The sequence below is a fragment of the Microcaecilia unicolor genome, chromosome 2 (assembly GCF_901765095.1).
Source record: "Microcaecilia unicolor chromosome 2, aMicUni1.1, whole genome shotgun sequence".
Taxonomy (NCBI): Eukaryota; Metazoa; Chordata; class Amphibia; order Gymnophiona; family Siphonopidae; genus Microcaecilia; species Microcaecilia unicolor.
In genome coordinates this window covers 440,144,330-440,163,151 of record NC_044032.1, presented here as the reverse complement: position 1 = coordinate 440,163,151, position 18,822 = coordinate 440,144,330, and the positions used below count along the sequence as shown (strand labels likewise).

Genomic DNA, 18,822 nt, shown 5'->3' with positions numbered 1-18,822 from the left:
GCATACAGCCTAAGGACTTTTGGTCTCTCATACAGGCGTATGGATTGGATATGCATTTGGATTGCATGTGCAACTGTTGACTACTTTGAGATGGCTGGGGATAGGGTCTGGCAATATAGGATGTGAACATGCAGACTGAAAGTAGATCTCCTGGCTTTATTATATTCCAATAGATGCTACTACATCACATCCTCGGCAGTGCTTCAGCAAATAATTGTGCAGTGGAATGAAGATGTTCGGGAATCATTGGATGATTCTGATTGAGAGGCTGTCTGGCCTGAGGTTCATTTGGTCTCCATGTGCTTTTGTCATGTGGAACGTATGATTTTGGTTGTTACACCACACCTACAGATCTCCTTGGTCCACTTCAGCCTTGTGTTGGCAGGGTTGTGGGGGATAGGGTAGCTTTTTTCATATGTAGTGGTCATGCCATAAGGTGGCCCATTTTTGAGGCCGCACTGCTGTCAGCCTGGCCGGTTAAATAGTTTTGAATATTGGGGGGAAGGTGTATATGCATGAAGGTCTATTCACCAAATTCTATGTGTATGTATTTTTTTTTCCAAGGAGAATATTCTGGACCGATTTGGGAGCAGATCCCCACATTGGAAGCTCTTCCCTACAAGGCACCAGTCAGCTGGTGATAGCTAGAAGTGACCTGGTGTGGCCCAGTGGAATAACGATAGACTTCCCAGCTGAGAAGCTGTACTGGTGCGATGTCAAACGTTCTGTCATTGAAACCTCAAATCTGGATGGCTCAAACCGCCAGACCCTTACACAGAATGAAGTAGGTGAGGTTTTGGGGATAGGAGATTATTCATTGTTTTGTAGATGAGTATGTGTGTTTGTAGGACATACCTGGGTCACTTATGCAGCTTTTGAATAGTTTTATATCTTTGCAGTGAGTATACAGCTGCCTCTTTAAGACCTGGAATTCCAGATGCCTTCTGCAAAGAATTTCAGGTTATTTACTGATAGGGTTAGGGAATGATTAATCAGCTGGCAGCAAGAAATGAGCTCCTCTAGCATGTCATGTCAAGGAGAAAATCATTCTTTAGTGACTGCTGGTGTCTGTGATAAAATCTATTATTTCTTCCTCTTCCATTAAGATAGGTCACTGCAGGCATTCTGCTCTTAGGGGAGGTAAATGGTTGCCTGCCCAATAATGTTGCTGATGAGAACATTGCAAAGGACTCTTGTGCCCCATGGAAAAAAGCATTCTAAACAATTGATTCCCCCCTCCACAGTTTGTTCATATGGATCCAGAATTTTTGGCTATATTGTGACAATCTCCCATGTTCAAAGATTGACTTGCATCTTGCTCTGTTAAGTGTTTTTTTTGTCATTTTTTTCCTGCACTTTCTGTGTAGCAGTTTCTCCTACCTAATGTTTACTAAGCCACGGTCCACTAGCGCGTGGCTACTTGCACTACAAGGCACTACCGCAGGACACGCTGAGGCATCCTGCAATAGTGCGCCATTCAGCGCACGCTAATCCCACGCTGAAAAATATTTTTTATTTTTCAACGTGGGAGGTGTGCCCATGGGTGGACAGTAGGCGTGTCCTGTGCTAATCAGGTATCATGGGCGTATTGCCAGGGGCAGGAGTGAGTAGGGCTCACTCCTGCCCTCATTGCCCCACTGGAACACCAGGGACTTCAAGTGGGCCTGGGGGGAGGGGGCCTATCCAGGGTGGAGGGTGGTTAAAGGAGGGGGTATGGGCTTGGGAGGGGACTGGAGGGAAACAAGGCAATTTTTTGTTCTGTGGGTCCCAGTTCTGGAGCCCGCATAGCTACCCGGGCAAATTTAGAACAGCTTAGGACACTGAATATTGCTAACACGTGCATACCTGCTGGCTCCTTCCCAACACCGTCCCTGATCTGCCTACTTTTGACATGGCCGGTTTGTGCCAATATTCAGCATCACTGCCCAGATAAGTGCTGCTGAATGTTGGTGGTTAACCGACCACAGACAATTTAAGTGGGCAGGTAACGTTTCTTTATAGGTGTTTCCTTGGCTCCTAAAAATAATTGCCCTCACTGTGCCTATTTTCATGTGATATATATGTGTGCGTTCCAGGGGGTTGAGAATAGGCAGAGAGAGGGCTGAGATTGGCATTCAAGCATGCAGTTTCTAAAATACATGTACATATGCCTTTTCTTTCCAGTACATACATATATAAAATTACAGTTGCCTTGGGGCAGCCACAAATATGTACACCTGCCTTTCATGGAATAATTTATAAAAAGAAAAACCCAGAAAGAAGATCCAACATAGATAACTGGATGTGTAAAGAACTTTATCTTATAGATACAAAATGCCCACATAGACAATGATGCTTGATGCTTATATGTATTCAGGGCCGTGCCGACACGGTAAGCGAGGTAAGCATGGCAGGAGGGGGGCGCCCCGCCGCACCATGCTTACCTCGCTCTCTTCTCCCCAGATCCTTGTCCTTTTTTTTTTGTTTAAATTTACCTCTCCGGCGCGTGGCAGCGTAGCGTTAGTGAGGAGGCGGCGCTCCCCCGCCCCGACGTGTCAGTCTCTTCCCTTCGCTCGGTTCCGCCTTCTTCTGACGTCAGAAATGACGTCAGAAGAAGGCAGGACACTGAGCGAAGGGAAGAAGGCATGTCGGGGCGGGGGAGCGCCGCCTCCTCACTAACGCTACGCTGCTGCGTGCCAGAGAGGTAAATTTAAACAAAAAGGAAAAGGATCTGGGGAGAAGAGGGCGGGTAGTGTAGCGATCGTTTTCGGGGGGGGGGGGGGGCGCCGGCGGGGCCAACTGCAGGGGGGCGCCGGAGACCCTAGGCACAGCCCTGTATGTATTGTATTGTAACATTTATACCCCGCGCTTTAACACTTATTAGCAGGTTCAATGCGGCTTACAAATATAACAGGTTTACAAGATAACACAAAATGGATAAAACAGCAGAATATAGTATATAAAGAGGAGGTCAATAAAAGTGGGTAAGTAAGATGGGTAAGGGAGGAAGGTGGTAGAGGTAGGGAGTGGGAAGAGAGTGAAAATTGGGATAGTGTATTGTAATTAAGGAAGAATGTATAATGATGGCTGGAAGAGGGATGAAATCAAAAAGGGTTAAAGAGGAAGCATATTTCAGGTTCTGTCATAAAGTCAGATCTGGGATGCGCAGAAGGATCTTAATTTAAGTCAAGTCCTTTGTGTAGGCTTGCTTGAAGAGGTAAGTTTTTAGCAGCTTCCGGAAGGGTAAATGGTTATTGACTGTTCGAATTGATCTTGGTAAGGTATTCCAGAGCTTGCTACCTATAACGGAGAAACTGGATGCATAATATGTTTTGTACATGATACCTTGATACAAGGTTAGCGATTTCACATGGGGCGGAAGAGTCGCTTTTGAGAACAAATGATCTTATTGACAGATTTAGTCTGCCTGTTTAAATGCTGATATTCAGATTCTATATGTAACCCTAGTTCCACTCAGGGGGTCTTTTACTAAGCTGCGGTAGTGATTTTAGTGCGCGCTATTGAGTGGCATGTGCTAAACACTAGAGACGCCCATAAGGGCTTTAGCATTTAGCACACGCCAATCAGTGCATGCTAAAAACACTACTGCAGCTTAGTAAAAAAAAGACCCTCAGTTCATAGGCACCAACTAAGCTCTTCTAAACAGGCACCCTGGGACCAGGATGTACATAGAGTTCAAGATGCTAAGCTGGGTGTAGGTGGCAGACCGAAAGCGTATTCTTTTCTGGGCACTCTTTATTTCACTCACACACAAAATAGGCTGTAGTCTCCCTATTTCAACTTCAACTTGCATTGCTAACAGCGACTTGAAAAAAAGAGTTTGTTAACTTGTCAACTTGGTCTGTACATTTCATGGCTTTTCAGATAGTCAGCACAGCATCAAACGTAGGGCCTTGTTTACTAAGCCGTGATATAGGCACGTTAACGTTTTTAACACGTGTTAACCGCATACACGCCTACAATATCCCTATAGGCGCCTACACGGTTAGCACTTGCGCTAATTTGTAGGCGCATTAAAAACGCTGATGCGCCTTAGTAAACAGGATCCATAATTTCCAAATTATATCAGGGCATTCAAATCACAGTTCAGTTCCATTTCAAACCTCCTCTATTTGCAAACCAGAACCAAATATTTGGTAATCACCTCATAGATTTCTTACAGTTTCTTATTCATCTCCACATGATTAACTCGATTCTCTCTCTCCCATCCAGGAACAGGGCTCATTCACATATGCAACGAAAGTCCTGCCAGAAATGAGGCACACCTGCTACCATTTCTCCTACCTGAGGTGCCTTTTTTCCCAAAGCCCTTCTTGTCGTTCCCAAGTCTGGAACACTCTGCAGGCACCCACTGCTCTGTAGAAGGGTCTTCAATCACCACACACTGAAAACTCCTCCTGCTTTGGTTCACAGGACTTCCCCCTCAGTGCTATGGGTCTCGGGGGGGGGGGGGGGGGGGGGGGGGCTACCAAAGACCAGAATTTTCTCCATGCAATGCCTTTTATTACTACTTGGCCCTGCCCCCATGGGCTGGCCCTTCACAAAACCTCCCACCGTAATGGCAGTCCCAGCCCCTATTGTCTTAGTGACTTCCCTGAAAATCCTTCCATTTTCTGCCTACAGCAGAGGCATTTTTCAGGGGGGGGGGGGGGGAGTCACATATGCATGAAATCAAATTTGTTACATTCCTGACGTCCAGTTGTCGATGTTGGATCCTCTTTTTTTTTTTTTTTTGGTGTTGATTTTCTGGTGTGGGTCCTTATCTCTTTGGTTTACACATAGTTTTGTAAAGGCAAATTTGTTGTCTTTATAAAAGAAGTACAACATATGTGCCTAATGGCCCTAATTCACATTTACTTGCCACTTGGACATGTACCTTTACAGAGTACTGTCATTTCAGCAGAACACTTAACTGCTATTCTGTAAGGGTGTACATAAACATCATAACAAGTAACTGGAAAGGGGGTATTTACATGGGCAGAGCATGGCCGTGCACACTTGCTGCATTTACACCAACTTTAAGTCTATTACTGGTGTAACTTCGGGTATCTAAAGATTGGGCACACCGATACTGGGTTAAACTAGAATGGAATCTGGGTGCCCATATAGAACATACTCTCACCATATGGTATTTGGGTTACTGTTCTCTTTAAGCTGAGCAGGAGTCTTCCAACTGCATTGCTACCAGTAGGTGCTTCATTATTGGTTTTCAGTCTCTAGCGACAGGCAGGTTCCCTGGAGTCATGCAGAACTTGCCTGTCCCTCACTATGGAAAATGTGATAATGAAACAGCATCTCCCACTGGCAGGACTGTAGATAGAAGACTCCTGCTCAGCTTAGAGGGAACAGTGATCTGGGCATCTAAAAGGGCTATCAGTTATAGAATTGCTCCTTTGTGCCTTGTTGCTTAGGAGCAGTGGCGTAGCTACAGGTGGGCCTGGGTGGGGCACAGGCCCACCCATTCTTGTCTCAGGCCCACCCATCAGCGGCACCCCACATCAATATCTCTCCTCTGTGGCGTCCCGGCATCTGCCCGTCTGTCGCTGAACCCCGTCCCTCCCTGGTGTACCTTACAGGAGTCCCAGTTGCCTGCAGTGATTCATTATTGCTGCCTGCGCTGGCCCTGCAGGCTTCCATCGGCCGGGTCCCACCCTCGCTTTCATCATTTCCTGTCTGGCCATACCCAGTGATAGAATCTTGCAGGGCCAGCGCAGGCAGCAATAATTGAATCACTGCAGGTGCAGAAGATGCCTGTAAGGTACACCAGGTAGGGACAGGGTTCAGCGACGGGCGAGCAGATGCTGGGATTCTGTGGAAGAGAAGAGATGCTGATGTAGGGTAGGCGAAAAAAATCTATAATTTTAAAAATATTTCCCAGGTGGAGGGGGGGGGGGGGGAATGCTGTGGAGTACCGCGCGGTGGAAGGGTCCATCTAAGTTAGCTCTGGGCTCATCCAAAATGATGGGTCTGGCTACGCCACTGCTTAGGAGCCCTGTTATGAAATTACCTTCCAGAAGTTACTGTCTATTTGTATGTACAGAGAGCGTATCCTTCAGATGCACTAAACTATATGGATATCATGTTTTCCAGGCCACCCATTTGATATAGCGGTGTTTGAAGATCATGTCTGGTTCTCGGATTGGGCTAAAGCATCACTAATGAGAGTGGACAAGAAGACTGGACAAAGCAAAATACGTCTACGGGGAAGTATGCAGAGGCCATCCTCCGTGGTTGTAGTACATCCCTTGGCTAAACCAGGTACCCAGAGCCTGCCATACAGAATCTCTGATTAGTTTCATTATTATCTTTAGGTGGTAAACAGATTAATTTAAATGCAAGCATCAGCATTTAAATTAATTTGTATATTCAGTGGTGCTAAATGTAGTGTTAGTGGTAACGAATATATATTCTTAGCCTATTAATGTGTGTTTTTTTGCCACCTGTTGAATACAAAACAGCAAAGTGGTTTGCAATAATTCATAAAAGACAGCATTTTTATAGTAGTCACATGCTGTTAACACGGTCTTGTTAGCACCCGGCCTCTTTGATCTACAAGAAACCCCCTACTGCAAGTGTATAAGCTTCTCTCTGGAAACATATTTGCAGACTGTCCTGTTTTCACAAACAAGGCTAATGACTCTAAATCCTACTTTTTACCTAGATATTTTTTCTTGGGTTATTATTTACTGATATTGATAAAATCTGATTGAGGTGAGTTCCGCTACTCAGATTAACTGGGTCGTGATCTTCATCTGGTCATGAACTTGTGAATATGAAAACTGAAAGCTGCAATCATGAAAATTTGGCCCTTTCTAAAACTGATCACTGTCCAGACTTAGTAACCTGAACGCTCTTAATCTTCTTCCGTTGATCCAGGAGGTATATTTGGACACGATGAGGAGTCACTGCAGAATACAACAACGCTCTATGAAGCCTTTTCTCTCAGCTCCTCATCTAGCGGTGCAGACACGCGAGAGAACAGAAGAGAGATGCGCACCAAGCACCCGCTGGTCTCAGAGATAATGGTATCAGGTGAGTTCCCACCCTAATACTATTTTGATTCTAATCATTCTCTTAAGGTGCAATTCATCCATCACATCAACGAGTTTGATCAGGGCAAACTGGATTCTGATGATTCCAAGAACAGTATTGGCCTTTCCTGCATCATTTGTGATTTAGGCCCCCATTTACTAACCTACATTAAGATTGTGCAGGTAATGGACTAGATTCCGTAAATGGCGCCCAAAGATGGACTCTGAAAAAAATGCACGCTGAGTGCTATATTAGAAACGGTGCTCCGAGTTGTGTGCCATTTATAAAATAGCATGTAGCGCTAGGATTCGCACCAAGCTATGGGCACGAGGATTTACACCAACCAGTGGCATAGCTACGTGGGGCCACGGGTGCCTGGGACCCCGTAGATTTGGCCCTGGACCCCCTCTTGACACCCCCTCCCGCCGCCAATCTGCCCTCGACAACCCGCCCTCGCCTACCTTTGCTGGCAGGGGACCCCCAACCCCCGCCAGCCGAGGTCTTCTTCTTCCTTCGTTCTGTTTCTGAGTCTGACATCTTGCATGTTGTACGTGCAGGACGTCAGACTCAGAAACAGAACAAAGGAAGAAGAGGACCTCGGCTGGCGGGGGTTGGGGTCCTCCGCCAGCAAAGGTAGGCGATGGTGGCGGCGGCGGAGGGTTGGCAGTGGGAGGGGGGGTCGAGAGGGTTGTCGGCGGGGGGGGGGTCAAAGTTGGTGGTGGCAGCGGCAGGGGGGATCAGCAATGGTGACAGGGGGGTCGACAATGGCGGGGGGGGGGGGGGGTCAGCGGCGCCGGGGGGAGGCTAAAATGTGCCCCCTCACCTCGGGTTCTGGACCCCCCTCCTGCCGAAGTCTGGCTACACCCCTGACACCAAATGAAACCTGCTGAAGATCCTCATGTGTAAATTATCCTCCCCAAATTCTTTACAATACTGCTTGCATCTTTAGTGAACGCCCCTGAGCCATCTATGGCCCTCCCATGGCTATACCCCCTTTTCAGATGCATTCAAAATATTTGCATGCACATCTTTATAGAATAGAGCTTAGCAAGCTTCGCACACAAATCCAATTAGTGCTGATAATTGAGTGTTAATACAAATTATTGGCGCTAATTGGCTTGTTACTCAACTACATTTTGAGCGCCATATATAGAAGCCGGGGGAATATTTGTTAACAGCAAAAGTTAACCCACAGCAGCAGTAAAACTGTGGTAATTTTTTGGAGTCGCTCTCGCCATTTGAGGGATGACAGCTATGCTGTCCACACGTTGAAATGGTTGTCGTTGCACACTAATGGTACAGCTGTGAGCATGGAATACAGTTAGCTATACCACTGCAATATCTGCCACATTAGAATTTAACATACATTGAAGTCACCCACCTTAATTACAGGGTGCACTCCCTGTCTTTTTTCTGCCCTTAACCTGAAATTCTGTTTTCAACATGGCAGTTAACTGAGTTTTTGGAGCTCTGTGGTAACTGTTAATGCATGCTGAAACCCACTTTAAACCGTAGAGAGTAATTCTATAAAAGGGTAAAGGGGCATCAAGAATGCACCTATTTGGAGCCTATTCTATAAAGGAAAGTAGGTGCCTACTTACCTTTACATTAATAGCATATCTGGTCAAAAACACATCTGTATTTTAGGCGAGATCATTTATAACAGTCACAAAGACGGTGGAAATGTTTCCACTTATATTGTAAAAGAATACATATACAGGTCTATATGCAAAGTGATTTAAGCGGCAAAGAAATCCCTTATATGGAAGGGTGACCTCTAGCAGTAGTACCACAAGACTACAGCTAGAGTTGGCGGCAGCCATTTTAACTCAGCCACTAGGGGCAGGAGCAAGAGGGGATTGCTGCTGCCTGGGATATGCCACACTGGACCACCAGGGATATAGGTTGGTTTCATGGTGGGGGGGGGGGGGGGGGGAAAGGAAGGAGAAAGTTGTATTCGAGGGTGGGCTTGCTGAGGTGTTTCTTGTCAGTGGGGTTTGCTTGGGGGTGTGTTTGATCACCCTGCTTGGAGGGGTTTTATCAGCACATATATGCTAACAGATACAGGGGTGCTTTTACAAAGCTGTGGTAAGCACTGATGCATGCTTGCCACAGCAAAAAATGCCTGAGTGCCCCATGAAATTTTATTTTTTAGAACTGGGGCAGGTCTGGGGGGGGGGGGCAAAGAGTGAACGTGCTCATTGCTAATTGGTTAGTGCAGCTGCATTGCCCTACTTAGCGCCTGAGCCCGTATATAGTCATGCTTAGCGTGTTAGCTCTTACCACCTGCATATGGATGGTGGCTAATGGGCACACACTAATGGGAAAATTAGCACATGGCCATTGTTAAGAAAAATAGAAAAATTGGCCATTTTACCCCAGCAGTAAAAATGGCCTTAGTGTGTGGGGATGACCTGCTTATGGACACGCTAAGGCCATTTTTTTTTTACTATAGTTTGGTAAAAAGGACCCCAGAGTGGACTAGATTTTATATGTATGGCTCCTGAAAAATTGGCACTGAAAATATTTCCGCCCACATTTAGGCGTGGTTTATAGAATACACCTAGCGGCCATGTCTGCATCCATTTATGCCAAGTAAAACTTGGTATAAATACTGGTGCCTAAGGCATGGAGCAGGTGTATTCTATAACCATGAGCGTAGATTTTTGGAATGCCCACAGTCTGCCTGTTCCACACCCATGGCCATGCCCCCTTCTTGGCATGGCCCATTAGAATTTATGCGCACCTCTTTACAGAATATACCTAGCAAGTTGTGCATGTAAATTCTAATTAATGCCAATTAGTGTCAATAATTGCTTGTTAAGCGGCAATTATCAGCGCTGATTGGCTGGGTAAGTAATTAAATTGCATGCGCAAATCCAGAATATGACCAGATTTGTGTGCGCAATTTCTATCACGCTATATAGAATCTGGGAGAGTAGGCATAAATGACTAAAATACCAGTATTTACATGTGTCTAAATTTAAACAGCTCCTTATAAAATTTTCCCCAATATGCATTAGGGAATAAGGACTTTAATGCATATTTGGAATCAGTGGCTACTAGTTTTCCAGTGTGTGATGTGTTTTCTTCACAGATCAGGACGATTGTGCATCATCAGACTGTGACATTAATGCTCAATGTGTTTCACTGGACGATGGTGACACATGCCAGTGTTTGGAAGGATTTACTGGGGATGGCAAATCGTGTGATGGTAACAGTGTAAAGTGTATATATACTGTACACTATAAGTTTGCAGTAAAACGCTAGCTTATCTGGGATTCTTTGTTATTAACTTTAAGTAGAAACTTGCAGAGTCAGATAAGTGTCTTATCCCATTGAACCTAGATAAGTGCTGTCAGCCAAGCATTTCTGAGTATGCCCCAGATATTCAATGCCAGTGCCCAGACATGACCCAGCATTGACAATCTGAGCCTAGTTCAGCCCATGGCTGTTGGCGTTTAAAAACCTGTTGACTGCTGCTGGCTGAATATTGACTGGATATATGTTAGAATGATGGCATACACACATATATGTGTATACATACATGTACAAATGGCAGAATTCTGTTGAAGCGCTGTTCTGTAAATATGCACGTATCTTATATAATGTGTATTTTACAGATGGGTATATACACAGGCAATTTCTGTGTATACCCCGCTCTGTGGCTGATGAAAATGCTCATGCCAACCCTTACATACCCATTTACTCTAGTATTCTATGCTTAATTCCTTTATAGATTAGACACCACATAGGCACCCTTCAGTGTTTAAATATAGGTGCAGTTATTGAATTATCCCCATAATAGAATGTATGCATAATTTTAGCAGCATTTCAAGAAGAAACATTTTCAGAGGCCATTTTAGTTGTTTGGAACAATGCCTTTTAAAGGCTGATTATAATCTATATTCGGATTTTCATGGTTATTATGATTATGAAAAAAAAGCAATGAATGTTCAAATGATTTTAGCACAGCATTCATGATGGCATACTACGACCATCATAAATAACTTTCTTAAAGTAGAAAGTTATGTCCCTTTCCAGGAGATAGTAAGAATATAAGAGAGGTTTTCTCCTCTTCCCTCTGTCTGCAGACCAATTTATCATGCCTCTCAAAACAGACAGATGGATTGAATCACTGATATAATGCCTTTGCTTTTCATTGAAAAGTACTGAAAAGTATAGCCCACAGTATCTGTTTGCAGTGTGTTGTCACGGGTTTTACTTCCTAACAGTTTTCAGTCTTTTTTCTCAGTGACTATAGTAAGACTACATGCGTGGGATATGCATAGAGGAATCCTGTGCAGAAGGAATGGATCCTCAGAAGCTTAGCTGAAATTGGGTGGCGGAGCAGTTGGGGGGAAGAGGGGGTGGTGGTTGGGAGGCGAGGATAGGGGAGGGCAGACTTATACGGTCTGTACCAGAGCCGGTGATGGGAGGCGGGACTGGTGGTTGGGAGGCGGGAAATACTGCTGGGCAGACTTATATGGTCTGTGCCCTGAAAAGGACAGGTACAAATTCAAGGTAAGGTATACACATATGAGTTTGTCTTGGGCAGACTGGATGGACCATGCAGGTCTTTTTCTGCCGTCATCTACTATATATATATATGTATAAGACTAACTTCCCGTGTTACTGCTTTGTAGACATTGATGAGTGCTCCGTCAATAGTGACCTGTGCAGCCAAAACTCAACAGACTGTATCAATACCGAAGGCAGTTATCTCTGCATATGCTCAGAGGGCTACACTGGAGATGGTCTTCAATGTCAAGGTAAGAAGAATCAGAGAAAAATGGAAATAACCTATATTGTCCAAGATTTGGTTGAACTAGCATGAATTACATACAGTATGCCTTGCTGTCATTTAAATAGGAAACGCCCCAAATTACATATGCATCTCATTTACTTCTTCACATCTTTACCCCAAAATAACAAGCACTTTCACATTCACCCATTCACACTGTTCTCATTGCATGGGCTATGTTTAAACTTCAGCTGAACGATGGAGGGAGCACTGTAAAATATTGGCAGCTACCACTCTGTTTCAGGTAGTTCCGAGGGTCACTCCTCACCCTGAAGATGCAAAATTCCTTTGACTAAAGTGTTCCCACAGGTGCTTATATATTAACCAGTCTTTTGTTGTTCAGTTTATGGGCGCGTAACTCAAATGCTGTGACTTCACACATTCTAGATAGCTACCCCATAAATGGGGGCCCCTCATCTGCAATCCAAAAATGCAATATTACTTTTGTGGTTAGTAAAATACTTATACATAAGAATATCCTTTTCACCTGAGGTATCTTTTGATCACTAAACACATGATTATCTCCTAAAAGGAGGGTTTGGTAATTCCACTCTAAGTTAATTTGTAGAGTGTCCAAGTGTAGCCAGAACTTTGTTCCATAAAGTGAGCTTGGGACACTCCAGAAAGGAATATGCACCTCTGTGGGTGACCCTTATTACACTGAGCGCTTTCCTAAAGTTTCTTTTGTACCCCTCGCGCTCTGCTTAGGAAGGCCCTGTAAATGATTTTGTATTGTGTTTCTTGCAGATTAGCATCTTTGGTATGTTCTTATGTATTTTGAAAGAAAGCCTTCAGTTCTATGGGATCATCTCATGACCCAACTCAGAAGTTCATTCTTTTGCCAGTTTTATCAAATAACACTTCCCTATGTCATCCCTATTTAGCTTATACATAGAAAAGACAAATATATTGTTTATTGTTTAAAAAGCGCTCGATACAAGTGGACACTCAAAGTGGTTTACAATCTAATATTCAGAGAAAAAGAAAGGAATGCCATCAGGAATAGGAAAGGAAAAAAACACAAAAGAAAGAGAAAAAAAAAACCCAAACAGACACAACCAGATCAATTCTCGGGCCTCTGTTGTAAGGGAGAGAACAGGGAATTAAGGCCTAGAGCTTATAGAATTAACGGCTATTTGGACAGATGGGTGTTAAGGGCAGTCCTAAATTTGAGGTAAGAGGGTTCCTTGCTGAGATCTGTGGGAAGAGAGTTCCAGAAAGCAGGAGCAACACAGAAAAAAAGCAGATTGACATGTGAATGGAGCAGTGTGGAGTAATGAGAGAGGATAGATATGCAGGAGTTGTACCAAAAAGTCTTTTATGAGTTAGTATGAGGATTTTAGACTGAACCCTATAGAGGACAGGTAGCCAGTGATGCTGAATAAGAAGTGGGGTTATTCCGTCTAATGTACTTGCTCGTGCAAATATACAGATAGCAGTGTTTTGTATTGATTGTAAATACTTAAGTTGCCTAGAATTAAGGCCAGCATTACAATAATCAAGTCTTGAAAGGACAGTAGAGAATTAACAAAGAGTACTGGGAGTCAAAATATTTACAAATAGTATGGAAGCAATGTAGTGCAAAGAAACAGGATTTAGCAACTTGTGAAATATGTTGATTGAAGTTGAGCTGTTGGTCTAGGTAAACACCTAGATGACGAAAAGACACGACTAAAGGAATAGGTGAGTTGTTTAGGGGTATCCCCTGTATCTCACCGGGCTTAGAATATGGACATTTTTCTGTAATAATGGGGCAGAAAAGCAGTAAACTTTTATCTAGAGCTGTTTCATTCACAACTAAGTCAGAAAAAAGTGCCCTAACTGACCAGCTGACCAGTGGAGGGATGAAGGCATGACTCCCCTCCCTTAATCCCCCAGTGGTCACTGACCCCCTCCCACCTCTCAAACATGTGACAGTGACAGTAGATACCAGGTTCTATGACAGCTCCAGATATTATGGTTATTCTTAAGAAAGCAGCAAGTTTCAAGTTTATTAGGGATTTACTATCCCACCCATCATTCAATGATATCTGGGCAGCTTACAATCTAAAAAGAGAGAGAGAGAAGTAGGGGAGACCAGACACGACATGTAGGATAGTAAGAGAATGAACTACAGTTTCGATAGGATAGATGAGTATAGGTCAGTACATGGGGAAGGGGAACAAAAATCGTTCAGGCTTGTCTCGGGACCGAATGATACTCAGGTAGTAGAGCCATAGGCATCTGTAAATGAAAAAGTTTTTAGTACTGATTTAAAGGATCATAAAAATGTCTGGTGATGGAATGATTATGGTAATTTATTCCAATGTAGTGGACCTTGAATGGAAAAGATAGCACTCCTAGTATGTTCATAGAAGATTTCTCAAAATTAAGGCACTACCAATTGATTTTTGAGTTAAGGATCCTAGAATTCTTGAAGTAGAGTAAGGGATTTACGTTCGCAAGAGGTATGGGGGTTCACCATTGTGATTAATCTTATATACTAGAGTACTGTCTTATAGATAACATGATAGGGCAGCAAGCAAGTGGATGGAGTAGCCTAGTGGTCAATACAGTAGATAATGAACAGTGGGACCCAGGTTCAATTCCCATGCTACGTGCAGGACGTAAGGACTCACAGAAACAGAATCCAGATCAGCAACGCGCTGGAGACCGACGCTGAAGAGGACTTCAGCTGGCGGGGGTTGGGGTCCCCCGCCAGCAAAGGTACCTGATGACAGCGGTGGCAGGGGAGGGTTGGTGGTGGCGGAGGAGTGGTCGAATGTGGTGGCGGAGGGTCAGCAGTGGGGGGGGGGGGGGGGGGGCGAGGTGGTGAAAGCAGGGGGGCCAGGGCTAAATCTGCGGGAGCCCATGCCCCCGCCTAGCTACGCCCCTGATGTACCAAAGAAAGCTTTCTCCTGGAGTTCATTGGATGTAACATATATTGACATCCTATTAAGGTGTGTTTGGAAATTGCTTTTAATGAGGCCTCTGACACCCAGCAGGATAGAAAATATTTGTGTCTTTCTGTCAATTGTTACATGTAACTCTCCCTTGCCCTTTCTGTTATAGGTAATGGCGAAGAGGGTGTGTTTTGGGGGTTGTGGGGTTCTTTCCTATCAGGAAGGGAAGACAGATACACTATTTGACTCCATTGTGTTTTAACCAAGAAACAGGCTCTCAGACACACTGTACATGCCACTCCAAAAAAAATGATCTATCAAAGAAATACAAATCTTAAATGGAAATAAACTTCACTTATTGGAAGGTGAACAGCATTTAGCAGGTGATAAATCAGTACATTCATTCCATTTATGAGCCTCAGCACTTTCCACAGAGTTCCAATACCTTGCTCTTTAATAGATACTCTTGTTGATATTTTAATCTGCTTGAGATAATCTCTCTGTTAGACTGCTTTAAACCCAGTGGTAAGAGATCACTGTGTGGATGCATTTCCTTTCCGGCACTGTTCTCTCTGCATAGATTTCTATCTTAACAAATTAATCTTCTATCACTCCTATAAGTCTCCTTTCCTTTCATCCTTCAGGCATTCTCTGCACATTCCTTTTTCTGCAAACCCTATTGATGGATCCTGTCTTATAACCATCCCTCTCATCTGACTGGATAATCTTGATGTTTCTCTGTCAGTCAAAGTTCATTATCTGAAGTCACAAACTCTCAACATTGCTTATGCTTCTCAATCCACATTAACACTGCAGGCATTTCCCTGGGTATCTCCTACGACCCACATTGGCAAGCAAACATCTGAGAGCAGCACACAGTCTCTGGCTCTGTATAAAGTCTAGCACCCTCCCAATATTAATATGTTTTGGCTCAAAACATGCTATGTGCATCATCTCTTTCACACTTTTCAAACACAACCTCAAAGCACAGTTTCTCTCTGCTCCAGTCAGCTTCATGTAATTCTCTGGTACCGGCTCCCTTCCCCAGCTGGAACAATAAAAGCAGAGTTCAAAGCATTTTCCTGAATCTTACCAGACTTCTAGTGTTCAAACTACAGCAGTAAAGAATAGTGGCGTAGCCACAGGTGGGCCTGGGTGGGCCAGGGCCCACCCATTTAGGGCTCAGGCCCATCCAACAGTAGTACACGTTAAGCGGTAGCTGGTGGGGATCCCAAACTTGGCCAGCTGAAGACTTCCCCCTGATGGTAATGAAAACACTACTCTCTACGATACCAGCATCTGCGCATTCTCAGTTTTCAGCACATGCCTGCTGCAAACCCCCAAGAAAGAAGCATTTTCCCGCCAGCTGAGATATTTTTTTGGTGGTGATTGGGGGGAAGGAGAACACTTAGTGCCCACCCACTTCTTGTCTAGGCCCACCTAAAATCTGTTGTCTGGCTACGCCCCTGGTAAAGAAGAGCTGAAACCTCACTATTGTACTGTTTCAGATCCTCCTCTACTAGTCTACTGACCCTCCCTTTCAGTGAAGGCTTGAGATCTCCACCCACCCTGTCAGAAACCACACTTCTTAATGCCCGTAATGCCATCCTTTCTTAGGATGCTGGCAATTGTAGTCTTCGTGTTTTAACCCTTCTCTGAAAGCCCTTTTACTTGGGATAATCTCTCCTCCCCCACTCCTGTGAATATGATTGGTTATATATACTATCATACCTTTGCTGTTGTGCTATATTTAAAAATGATAAAGTGCTTAAATAGTATTTAAATATAAAAGAATAAGCATGAATCACTGCATGGAGTAGGTAAATACTGCGTATATAATTGTATAGTGGCTGGAAATGGGGGTTTGCATTCCCTGGATTTGCATTTACTGCTTCCTTGGTATGCAAATGTATCTCATACATATTCATTGTGGAAATCCTGGAAATCTGACTGGCTGGGTGTGCCCCGAGGACTGGGTTGAGAAAGATTGCTCTAGTCTTATTGCGGGGCATTATAGTTCTGTATGGTCCAGGGTGGGCAACCTCAGTCCTCAAGGGCCTCAACCCAGTCGGATTGTCAGGATTTCCTCAATGAATATGTATGAGATCTATTGCATGCAAATAGATATCATGCATACTCATTGAGGAAATCCTGAAAACCCGAATGGGTTGCAGCCCTCAAAGATCAAGGTTGCCCACCCTTGGTAGAGTCAATGGTAGGTTTTCAGACTTTATCTTAATCTGACAGTACTGTGACATGCTTGGTATTACCACACCTTCTGGATGTGAGATTGTTTTAGAATGATTGATTTTACCATGCTAGTAAAATCTGAGGCACTCATAAGAACATAAGAGTAGTCATACTGGGCAAGACCAATGGTCCTTCTAGCCCAGTATACCGTTTCTATCAGTGGCCATGCCAGGTTACAAGTACCTGGCAGAAAACCAAAATGTGGCAGCATTCCATGCCACCAATCCCAGGGCAAATGCTGCTCTGCCACTGCCTTCCCTATGTGACCTTGGCCAAATAATGTGATCTTCCTGTGGCTTGCTTTTGTCAACTGAAATTGGATAACAGTAATAGGATTGTTCCTTCTGCCTGCTCCCTTCCGGAATGTGTCATTCAGATTAGGCTGAATTTTCCACCAGGAGGCGCTGGGGTTGCCAACTAGCTTCAGATTCGACCGGCAGGGTTGATCCAGTCCTGGCCTTACCCCATTGTAGGCAGGGACATGGTTCTGATTTTCCCGTTGGATTCTCTAAGAAAAGCAAGGCTATAAGTCCCTGCATGCACTGGGGCAAGCCCAGGACTGGATCAACCCTGTCAGCAGTGGCGTTCCTAGGGGGGGCAGTGGGTGCGGTCCGCCTCGGGTGCACGCCGCTGGGGGGTGCCGCGCGCGCCTGTCCGTCGTTTGTTCCATGCTCCCTCTGCCCCGGAACAGGTTACTTCCTGTTCCGGGGCAGAGCGGGAGCATGGAACAAACAAAGGACAGGCGCGTGCGGCACCCCCCCCAGCGGCGTGCACCCGGGGGGTCCTTTTGCGGGGGGGGAGGGGTCGCGCTGCATCCGGGGAGGCGCTGCACCCGGGGGGCAGGGCGCATCGGCGATCCACCCCAGGTGTCAGCCCCCCCTAGGAACGCCACTGCCTGTCAGGCAAATCTAGATCTAGTTGTCCACCTCCAGGCCTGGAATTAAGATTTTGGCACCCATAGGAAAGACCAGACAGAAGATTCCAAAGAGTTAGGGGATAGGAAGTTCAGAGATACCCAAAAGAGGCAGGGAGGAGCAGGAGCAGAGAAAGGTCATACTGCCAGAATGGTGCCTTTTTTTAAGCAGTACATACACATGCCCTTGAAGTATACATGAGCAGGCTTCTCTGTGGCCTGGGTATTTGGCTGTTGTCTATGCTTAAATCCAGGTCTGCTTCCCATACCAGAGGCAGCTCAATTCATGTTTTTGAAGAATACATTTTAAAGTGTGAATTGGACTCCAGTTTGAGGTAAAATTACAGTCATGCACAGTCACTGATAGCAAAATGATGTCTGATTTTCAGTCATAGAAATGGTTATTTTTCTACCTTTGTTTCTATAATTACCATGCCAGGCTCTAAGCTTTAATGAACTACAGTTGTGTATCCGTATGAAACTTTCCAGAATTTTCCATTCCTGCTCCTGTCAGTACCACCTACCCTGCCACATCAGGACAAGGTAACTTCCGGGGAATCTGCCTCCCACCCTTTGATGAATATTGCTTGAATGGAGGGGTCTGTATCCATTTCCTGAAGCTGCAGGAACATGCGTGCACGTAAGTCAGAAACATTTGATGCATTCTCGCCCAGGAGGGGACTTGGCATTAGAACAATGTGTTTTAGATATTGAAACACTGGAGCATCTTACTTTGAATGAACACTGTTTTTCTGTGTTTAGTTCTTGTGAGTTTCTTCCATTGATAGCACAGTGCATGAAGACCAGTGATCATCAGAATTATAGAAGGCTTGTGTTGCTGTTGGCAGAATGGGCTAATTTACTGAATGGATTCTGTCAAGGGAGGCAAGATGAAGACTGTTCACATTTGCTCAAACTGATGGAGCAGGAATGATATATTA

General features: G+C 44.7%; 1 protein-coding gene across 1 annotated transcript in view; it reads left to right on the top strand.

The window, feature by feature from the left end:
• The window catches only part of EGF (epidermal growth factor), a 102,140-nt gene that overhangs the window by 71,304 nt on the left and 12,014 nt on the right, over window positions 1-18,822 (top strand). The window contains exons 13-18 of the mRNA XM_030190858.1: window positions 565-788; window positions 6,091-6,258; window positions 6,877-7,032; window positions 10,130-10,246; window positions 11,679-11,804; window positions 18,371-18,521. Coding sequence (XP_030046718.1) covers window positions 565-788; window positions 6,091-6,258; window positions 6,877-7,032; window positions 10,130-10,246; window positions 11,679-11,804; window positions 18,371-18,521 — 942 coding nt within the window. The remainder of the gene's footprint in view (window positions 1-564; window positions 789-6,090; window positions 6,259-6,876; window positions 7,033-10,129; window positions 10,247-11,678; window positions 11,805-18,370; window positions 18,522-18,822) is intronic.